The sequence below is a fragment of the Megalops cyprinoides genome, chromosome 21 (assembly GCF_013368585.1).
Source record: "Megalops cyprinoides isolate fMegCyp1 chromosome 21, fMegCyp1.pri, whole genome shotgun sequence".
NCBI classification, from domain to species: Eukaryota; Metazoa; Chordata; class Actinopteri; order Elopiformes; family Megalopidae; genus Megalops; species Megalops cyprinoides.
The window spans coordinates 2,378,975-2,389,170 of record NC_050603.1 but is presented as its reverse complement, the minus strand read 5'-3'; the positions used below and the strand labels follow the sequence as shown (position 1 = coordinate 2,389,170).

The following is a 10,196-nucleotide window of genomic DNA, read 5'->3' as shown; positions in this document are numbered from 1 at the left end:
CGCTCAGCTCAGCGCTCACCTGTACAGGCACGCTCAGCTCAGCGCTCACCTGTACAGGCACGCTCAGCTCAGCGCTCACCTGTACAGGCACCCTCAGCTCAGCGCTCACCTGTACAGGCACCCTCAGCTCAGCGCTCACCTGTACAGGCACCCTCAGCTCAGCGCCCACCTGTACAGGCACGCTCAGCTCAGCGCTCACCTGTACAGGCACCCTCAGCTCAGCGCTCACCTGTACAGGCACCCTCAGCTCAGCGCTCACCTGTACAGGCACCCTCAGCTCAGCGCCCACCTGTACAGGTACCCTCAGCTCAGCGCTCACCTGTACAGGTACGCTCAGCTCAGCGCTCACCTGTACAGGCACCCTCAGCTCAGCGCTCACCTGTACAGGTATGCACACTCCCAGTGTCTCCCAGTTCACTTTACAGTGTCTGCACTCACTCATGTGGTAAGTCTATTTACACCGTAAGAACTACACGTCTCCGATCTAGGCGCACACGCAAGACTGCACAAGTGTGTGATTTCTGTATTTACATGGTAAGGACTGCGCGTCGTGTCGGCGTGCACGTCGCAACGTGGCACATGTTGTGGGACGAACTGAGGCTGGGGCGACAGCAGCCGCACAAACTGACCCAAAGCAGCTGCAGAGATTACAGCGAGTGCTGGGTAATTACACAGTAATTACAGATACGGAGGCCAGCGAGTGTGACGCAGGGGGTTAGTTCCTGACCCCACGGATGTGCGTTATGAAAAGCCAGTGTCACGGAGAGGCCTGGCACACGCTGGGACAGGCCTACGGCAGAGACAGCTTCACAGCATGTCCACACACACCAGAAAGAGGCTAAATTAACCGCGCAGGACGCAGAGACTGACCTCAGAGAACCGTGACCTCCTTCCTTCCGATATCAGAGGGGCAAATCGACCTGCATGATAACTTCCCCCTCGCGTTCGGTTATGAGCTTGAGGAAGTGTCGCGATTTTCCTATTTGTGCGTTTGGTCACCCGTATAGATTGGTGGAGAGGAAACCGTGGGTTGGGCTTAAGGTCACTGTGAAAAGCTGGGGGCAGAGCGCCAAAGAGTTCGCTCCTTCCTGCACAGAAGCAACTGGCCAAAACTGATTCCTCCAGGTCTGCAAACTGCCCTCCCTCTCTATCTGACCCCCTGATTCCACTCCTGCAGCCCTGGCCTTTTCCACATTCCTCTTCTGTCTGTCTTTCCTCCCTCTTTCCTCCAATTTCCTCCCTCTTTCCTCCGATTTCCTCACTGTGTGTAGTGCATCTCCTGTCTCCCTGGCTTGTGCAGAGAGGTTTTTTTTTTAAGAAATGAGACAAACTGCAGAATAGCAGGACATGGGTAAGTGGATTCACTAAAGCAGTGCTTTACAGACGGTAATCACACCTTCATGCTGATGGTGCTTCGGCCAGCAGAACTCGTTAAACACCCACAGCTGTGCCTGACTGCAATTCTGAACATTGAGTGTTACGGCTTAGCAAAGTGGAGAACAGCTCTGAGTAGTACAGCTTAGCATGGCAAAATGGAGAATAGCTCACAATATTACAGCATATTTTGGCAAAGTGGAGTATAGCTAAGAGTGTTATACCGTAGCGTGGCAAATTGGAGAACAGCACAGAATTTTCCAGCATAGGGGCAAACTGGAGTATAGCTCAGAGTATTACAGTTTAGTGGCAAAGTAACTCAAAGCTCAGGTTATTACAGTATCATGGTAATGTGGATCATAGCTCAGAGTCCTTTCTGATGAGGAGTATGTACAGCATTTACCCCAGAGCAAACCACAGCACTACCTTCCGACAGACAAACAGGAAGTGATATCCTATTTCCCAAAAGCACTGTGTGTGTGTTTCACGTTTTGCCAAAGAGAAATAGTCTCCTGCTTCATGAGCTCTTGACGGCTTGCAGTAATATACCTGGGTGTGTCCTTGATGAAATGAAAGTGATATTCAGTGTATTATATTCTGTACGCATTTTTCATTGGGTAGGGGGAGTAGGGGGTGTGTCCACATCGGGTCATTGGCACAACAGACCTCCCTAGCTGAAAAGCTGCGTAGAGTAATTCATGTAAAGGTTTTTTTTTACATTTACTTGAATGCAGGAAAATATAAATATTCTCACGAGGGACCAGTGTCATTCACTTATTCACTGTACAATATCTGCATCCTGGCCTCCAGATACGACATATCCGAGATTCCCCTCTCTCCTCTGCATCCAGTCTCTCTCTTTCTCTCTCTCTCTCTTCCCCCCTTCCCCCGCAGTGCTCTCTCTCTCTCTCTCTCCCTCTCTCTGTCACTGCCGCCCTGTTCTGAGAGACGAGAGGAGGAGGGGCAGCAGATTGAGGGCGGGTCTGTGCTCCTGAAGGCCCAGGGCCACCAGCGCCCCCGCCAGCACTGAGGTCACACGAGGCAGGACCGGGGGCGTGGCCCGCATCACCTGCAAGAGGAGGAGTTGTTCATGCAACCGGATGACTACGCCAATGGGACAATCGGGGTCAAAGGTCAGCAGAGGGACCTAAGTTCATGTCAGCTGCTAATGAAATATGAGCGTGTTAAATGATAACATGTAAGGGCAGTGCTGAATTGTAGACTAAAAGCATCTAGATGCCCTAGAATGTTAGACCATTACTGTCAGTGTAAAAATGAGGTGTTTCATACAGGTTCCAATCTGCCAGTAACTGTAAAGGAATGCAGGTGGAAGCTTTAAACAGGTGAATGAGATTCCACAGGATGCATTCACCTGGGCAAGCCAGGGCTGTCACTCAGTGTCAGAGTCTCACCTTGTCAACTCTGTGGCGGTGAACAAGTCCGTCAGGCCCCAGGTAAAAAGTAGAGAAGGCATCGTACGACCTGTGACAGGAGGGGCCACGGTTAACGCAGGGTACACACAGACACACACAGGTAAAGGTTAAAGTGGGGAACACACCATGTGCATGTCATACCATGTCTTATACACACCTTTGTTGCACACTTTTGAATCCATAACATGTAAATTTCATGTAAATGGAAAAGAAGTGTATGGACTCTTTAATATATCTACCTGTACAGGACAAAGCTGAGATGTGCATGCCTGTACAGGTGGGTACTGCGGTGTGTGTACCTGTACGGGTGAGTATTGTGTGTGTGTGTGTGTGTACCTGTACAGGTGAGCAGAGAGCTGAGTGCACCTGTACAGGTGTGCAGAGAGCTGAGTGTACCTGTACAGGTGTGCAGAGAGCTGAGTACACCTGTACAGGTATGCAGAGAGCTGAGTGTACCTGTACAGGTGTGCAGAGAGCTGAGTGCACCTGTACAGGTGTGCAGAGAGCTGAGTGCACCTGTACAGGTGTGCAGAGAGCTGAGTGCACCTGTACAGGTATGCAGAGAGCTGAGTGCACCTGTACAGGTGGGTCTTGTCCTTCCTGTAGAAGCGCAGCAGCAGCAGGTGGAAGGGCAGCCCCTTCAGTCTCCAGCGGGCCTGCACCGTCCCGTCCTCGCTGTGCTTGGTGAGCTTCAGAACCTCCAGCCACACGTCCGCAAAGTAGCAGGCGCACAGCAGCTTCCACAGAGACAGGGTCAGCTGGTACAGCATACGCCCCCTGGTGGCCAGGAGGACACACACACACACACACACGTTCAGTCACTTAATGGACACTGTCCTAGTGTGCTAAAGACAGTAATTCCACAGACACGTTTCCAGGCCTCTCCAGTCTTCCCTGTCTCCGCTGTAGAGCTCTCTGTGCTTAACGCTGTTTGTAGCTGATGATGATAAATTTGTCTGCCGTTTATGTTGATACACTTGATATGATTCCTTGGTAGAGCTGGGTGAAAACCACAATGTGTTTGGGAGAAAAGAACCACTTCTTGCTGTATATAGGCTAAGCTTTAGACTTGCTTTGGATAAGGGCAACTGCTAAGCAAAAGAATATATATGTGATACGTTGTGTTTAGCAATGTTAAATGTGATGCTTTCACTTGATTTATCTTTTATATTGAGCAGACAGTTACAGAGTGAGCAAGATTGGAAGTGATGGGTCCTGGGTTTGCACGCACACGCACACACACACGTATTCTAATGCTGGCGTACCTGGTCTTGGTGTGTAGTAGCCCATTGATGAACTCGATGTCATTGGAGTACATGGTGTAGTCGTGGTTCTTCACAAAGAACAAGGGCAGCTGCAATACCACATAAGCAGTTAACAGTCACGATAATCAGACCAAACGGACTGCCGTTAGCATACCACTCTGTCTGCTCTTTCTGCTGTTTTTATGAGCCAACTGCAGTGACCTTACCAGGACTTTAAGCTTGGAGTTTACACCACTGAACTCTCTGAGTGGAGCGGTCCTGGTCTACAGCTCTCAGCTCAGCATATACCAATGCAGAGGTTTGCAGCTGCAGGTTTTCCAACATCTTTGTTCTGTTTTGAAATTTTTTTATACTTTTGCTGGCATGCAGGAGGACCCCAAACAGGTCACCGGGACACATTCCTACAGCCACAGGCTTCCCACAGATTTGTGTTAAGTTAAATTTAGTTATTCTGAATACATGTAATTTACAAATTTTTAATTTTTAAACAAAAATGAGAATGGAGGAACACCAGTCACCACCATTACTAACCTGCAAATCGTTAAAAACGTTTTGACAGACATGTAGTTAATGGTTTCATAGAGGTCGTTGGTTACTTGGATGTACTGCAGTCATGACTCACCTCAGGACCATGCAGTTAACATATCTTTCATGATATTCATATTCATACTTAATCTGAAGCCAATTTATGGCGATACTGCAGAAGGCAATGTGCTTTTCTGCATTCATATCACAGTAATATCAATATAATATTTGGACTTTTTCCCCAGAAAGCCCTTGTACTGCTGTACTGCACCTATTAATCAAACATCTTAGCTCCCACGAGGACAGCTCTATTCCCCGTACCTGGAGAGAACCCTCATACAGTGTTACAGATCAGTGTAATGTTCTGTATCTATGTTATATGATCAAAGTGATGTTGTTGTTATGTCATTCCTACGGTTGCTCTTAATGGTTCTTTGTTAGAGATTTTACATTCTGTCAAACTGTATATAATACACATATACAGTGTGTGTGTATACTTTCCTGAAAATCATTTTAAGAACTATGCACAGGCTCAGATTGGTTGTATTACTACACTGGCACTGTATTTTCAGCTTGATCCTCTATGAGATATATGTATGCAGGCCTTTGAACTTGCAGCTTTATATATTTGTGCCCTATATGTTTCGCCCAATAATGACTCGCCATGCAAGTGTGTGTCCACCAAGTGAAACGAACAGCAATAATCTGTGATTTGATGATAATGGTTCGTGGCAGAGGAACTATGCAGTGAAATGACACCATGAGCAATTCTGAATTCCACATTCCTTTAGACGTCTGTTGTGGTTCATGAAATGAAGAGAAGCTGTGAAATTCCTAAATGAAAGAGGACGGTCAGAAGGAACTGAGGTAATGATTCACTTTCATTTCCTTCACAGTCCTTTCCAACCCTCTTGTGCACCCCTTCCCAATCACTCTCTGGCTCTTACCTCCATCCTCAACCTCTCATACATCACCGCCAGCTTCTCCTCCCTCTCCCGCTCTCTCTCCTTCTCCCTCCCCTCTCCTCCCTCCATCCCCGTCTGACTGCAGTAGGAGAGAAAGGGCCAGGGAGAGACGGCTGCGGCCTGCACATCCAGTCCAGCCCTCAGGCTTGATTTGTCCCTACACCCAGTCAAGGGCTCCCTCACTGGACAGTGAAAGCAGTAATACCGGGACCCCCACACGAAAGGGGCGGGACAATGCTCCGCCTGAAACAAACTTCGGAAGGACTCTCCTTCTCTCTTCCCCATCTCTCCGTCTCTCCCTCTCTCCCCCCCCCTTTCGCCTCCCCTAATGCTTATGTCATCCTCCCTTGTTCCATCCACAGTGGTTAGTGGGAAGAGAAACTCGCCGGGCCTGGTGGATCCCGAGACCAGGAGCTCGCCTAACCGTGCCTGCCCAAGCAGGTGAACCTCCACCAGGGTGCGCTGACCCTCGCACTCCCCAGGTCCCAACAGCACACATAGCCCCACAGTCTCTTCCCACTCCTCCAAGTTGAGAGTTCTGATTGGATGCCCTGTGAGCCGGGCGTGGTGTGACAGTGATGATTCGAAAGACGATTGACCGACGGGCTGATGACGCTGGAAATTGGGTGAGGTGAGGGCCCAGGAAATGCAGCTTATTGGTCGAGAAGGTCCACTAAGCTGCGAATCAAGTGTCTGCAAAACAGGATACGGACATGATGAAGTTCAACTGTATCGGCTACTAAGGTAAATCTGCATGCCCACTTACATTTAAATTCAGTTCAATTCACTTTGGCTGGTTCGCATGGAACAAAAAGAACACATACAACTAAATAAATGATATACACACATACATACAGGGACATGCACACATACAGTACATGCAGGGACATGCACTATCATCCCCATACTTATCTCGGCCCTATATTAAAGCTATGCTTCGACAATCATACTCAAGAAAATAGGTAGTGCATGCACCTAAATTATGAACTTATTGCTTAATATAGCCATACATAAATCATACAAATTGTACAGACCCACAAAAATACACAGCTTACAGTCCTGTGAAAGAACACTAACTACACCCTTCTAGTACTACAGTCTTTAACTGCAACACAAACGCAAGTGCACATAAGTGTCTGTACATAATTACTCTAATAATAAAACTCAAAGGAAAGCCAGCATTTCCTGTGAGCAAAGTGAAAAATATCGCTATGGAAACAGACTCTAAAAATGACTAAACAGGCAACTGATTGACAAACAATGACTGACAGATTCCGTACCTCAGTGACACTCCAGGAGTGTTGCTTGATTGGTTGCCTACAGCCATGGCTCCTCCCATATCTCACCCAAAAGGCAATGCGCCCTCTGTACACAGCCATTCAGCTCACGGGGGGAGGGGCAACCCCGTCACTGACAGGTCCACTAATCAGTCCAATTAACGTGCTGGCATTGCACAGATAATCAGAGAGGAGGTAAGAGATTCTCTCCCTTGGGCTTCTGTCCTCTGATGTCAGACCTTTCCTCTCCTTTGCTTGATCTTCTGTGCAAAAATCTGAGGAAAAAAGTTAATAAAAAAATCACATGCTTATATACAAAAAACAGTAAAAAACATTTAACTGTTCATGAGTAAAATAAAGTGAATCTGGTCTAATATCTCTTAAGTTTATCTGTGTAGTGCAATCTGCAGTAAGCTGAATTTCGTTCAGGCACGAAACAAAATAACCTTGGTCTAAATACAACTGAGTTGAACTGATGTGATACTAGCAAGTGGAACAAATTCCCATTTATGAATACTACAGCTGAATAATCGAAACACCATACTAAACTACTGAAATTAAAGAGAGGAGTCACAGATCCTACACCATCCTACATCTGGTGAAATGGATTCAGATCTATCAGGCGACCAAGATGTTTTTTTCACAGTGGAATGGAAACACACCCAGTTTCGTCAAATTGTGTTCAGGCCAAATCTTTTACTAATCAGTGGTTCAGTGGCTGGCTCTAAAAGAGACTATGCACAGGCCAGCACCGAGTCAGCCAAGATCTCTCATGCCTGGTTCTGCTGGCATCAGGACCGAATGAGGTCAGCAGGCATCGGAAAGACAGAAAGAGCCACTCTGGTTACTGTCTTCCAAAATGCAGGTCAGTCCTTGGTGTGACTGCACCACAGAAGCACAGATACCTTTTGACCGCTGCTCATGGTTATGGAGAAATCACATGGCCTCCGAGGGAGGAGATGACTGGAGAATTAATCATCAAAATACTGCCAGATGTTACCAGGAATATTTCTCATGAGTTAAGGGGGGGGGGGGGTGCACAACAACCACCTGCAGACGGAGAGGCTAAGTCTGTTCCTGCAGTTCTGGAATCCTGTAGGGTTTAGAGTTACTCTTCAATGAGCAACTTCGAGTGTGACACGATTTCTGGACTCGTCCAGCCAATACAGTCACAGGCAGAGGGAATGGGAGCAGAATAGCCGATAAGACATATTCTTAACAGAAATGTCAAACGACTGTGATTACTGATAATCTCCCAATGTTGTCAATGGCAACGCAACTATTAAACTAGTCAAAGATACCGGCTAAAATGATTTCACCAGACCGCCGCATGGAAACGTCAAGCGTTTCGTCCGGTATGTGCACATGTGTGTGTAAGGGACAAATATAACTGCTACAGAAGACTCAGAAAATCACAGGTTTCTTTCAAAACAAACTTCAGGCTGATGACATACGACACTTATCATACAATAAATACACACGTCACATGTCTTACTTTCTTCCAAAAACACCTAGCTCGCCAGTTCATATACTGTACTTTCAACGAACTGCGACAGCTGCAACGTTAACGTTATCTATGATAATTCCTCTACACGAAAACAGCAGCTGGTTATTTCATGTATTTTATGTATCGGCTGCACAAAACCGATAACGCCATTACCTACACGTGTATTATGGACAAAGTATAGTTGCTATTATGTTACTTTGACCCGTCATTTATGACGGAGCGCTCAAACACGTCCCGGAACGTATTAGCCAGTTCTAATTAGGTTGCAATAGCTAACAAGCGAAAGGTGGTTGTTGTTACCTTTCCATGGTAAGCTAATGTAGAGAAAAGATAGAGCTTACAAAACGTTAGCATGCTATCGGTTAACTTTTTTATAAGCTTTGTCAGACAATCAGAAATGGGATTGTGGAAGAGTGCACAAGCTAACTAAGCAGTCTAGCTAGCGATAGTAACGCAGCCAGTTAGCTGCAAACGGGGGTTTCTGTCGCTCAGCGATTGACGTCGAGCTGGTGTAGCTTGCTAGCTAGCTCTCTCATTAGTTAAAACAGGAAGCTAGCACGTCATGACAGGTCTATAGATGCCGACTGCATCTTGCCTTCGAAGCATTGGCTAATGAACTAGGTAACTGCAGACCCACATTCTGGATTTATAAATGTCATAATTAGCTATAAACAACGAACACAAGTCGTGCACACATGGCGCTAGCTATACAGGCTAACTAGTTAGCTAACGTTAGCCTGACAGTTATGTATGCACTCGTTAGCCTACCTGCTTGCTATCATACCTACCAACTTTTGTCTGAATGCAGATCGCGACGAGTCGGTTTAACAGAAACGCAATAAAAGCGCCTTAGAGTAAGGACGACTGTCAGGCCGTCCATATGGCATTCGATATTTCCTCATGAAAGTTTGAAAGCCGCTGTTGATGTTACACAAATGTCATTCTCTCTTACCTTAGCTGTGTCCTTGCCCGGCGCAACGTCACACCGCGCATGCGCCGAGGCCATTTCCAGAACAAACTGTTGCCACGCCCCTAGCGTCACAAGCCGGCATCGCGCGGATTGGTGGCGCGCGCGGAGCGCTTCTTTCGATGTGACCCGAAAGGACCCCGTTTGCGATGGAGACGTCAGATGGGATGGCAGATTTTAAAGGCACGGAGCATGCGAACTTTCCAGGCGTCTTTAAATTGCGCAAGTGTTCTGTGTCTGCAGAGAAAACTGAAAACATCCTCGGGTAGTCGAGACGCAGCCTCAGATTATTGTCATTTAGCAGACGCTCTTATCCAGAGCGATTTATACAAATTTCTACATGCTGCCCATTTATACAGCTTATTTACTGAGGCAATTCTGGGTTAAGTACTTTGTCCAAGGGTACAGCAGCAGCCCCAGGGGGAAGCGAACCAGCAACCTTTTGGCTAGGAGCCCTGCTCATAACATTACACTGCTACGCTAATATATCAATGTCTATGTTGTGGTCCCATTGTTGTGGTCCCATTGCTGCTGTCCTGACCTTGAGGTCTTCTTCATGTTTTGCATAGAGATTGCATAGATCTCAAGACCTCTTTGACTGTAACAATCAAAGCATTCCAAAACTGAAAGTCAAGAACACATAGTAGTTTTGCTTTAACTGTAGCTTGGTCATATTTTAGTATCTGTAATAGAATTTATCGTCTCAAGCACTGCATCATAAGGGATCATAAGAGAAGTAAGACCACCTCTATTAGTACTAATAATAGGCTATTAAAAATAGTGAAGGGATTCTTATTCTCGGCCTGGCTTCACGAACGAAGATCTAGGAAGGCGGTTGTCTGCATCTGCTGCAGGCTCACTGGTGGCTGACAAGTCTGACGCA

At 46.9% G+C, this 10,196-nt stretch overlaps 1 protein-coding gene across 2 annotated transcripts; it reads right to left on the bottom strand.

The window, feature by feature from the left end:
- Positions 1-2,276: 2,276 nt before the first annotated feature.
- On the bottom strand, positions 2,277-9,349 carry c21h6orf136 (chromosome 21 C6orf136 homolog). 2 transcript variants are annotated; one of them, XM_036555025.1, is made up of 7 exons: positions 9,299-9,349; positions 6,843-7,114; positions 5,545-6,255; positions 4,073-4,161; positions 3,384-3,584; positions 2,787-2,856; positions 2,277-2,443 (listed from the first exon to the last, which is right to left on the bottom strand). In XM_036555025.1, the coding sequence occupies exons 2-7, from the start codon at positions 6,939-6,941 to the stop codon at positions 2,300-2,302; spliced, it is 1,314 nt and encodes a 437-aa protein (XP_036410918.1). In that variant the 5' UTR covers positions 6,942-7,114; positions 9,299-9,349; the 3' UTR covers positions 2,277-2,299. The 2 variants fall into 2 exon arrangements, with proteins under 2 accessions (XP_036410918.1, XP_036410917.1); XM_036555024.1 differs by lacking the exon at positions 9,299-9,349 and adding an exon at positions 9,135-9,278.
- Positions 9,350-10,196: the final 847 nt, after the last annotated feature.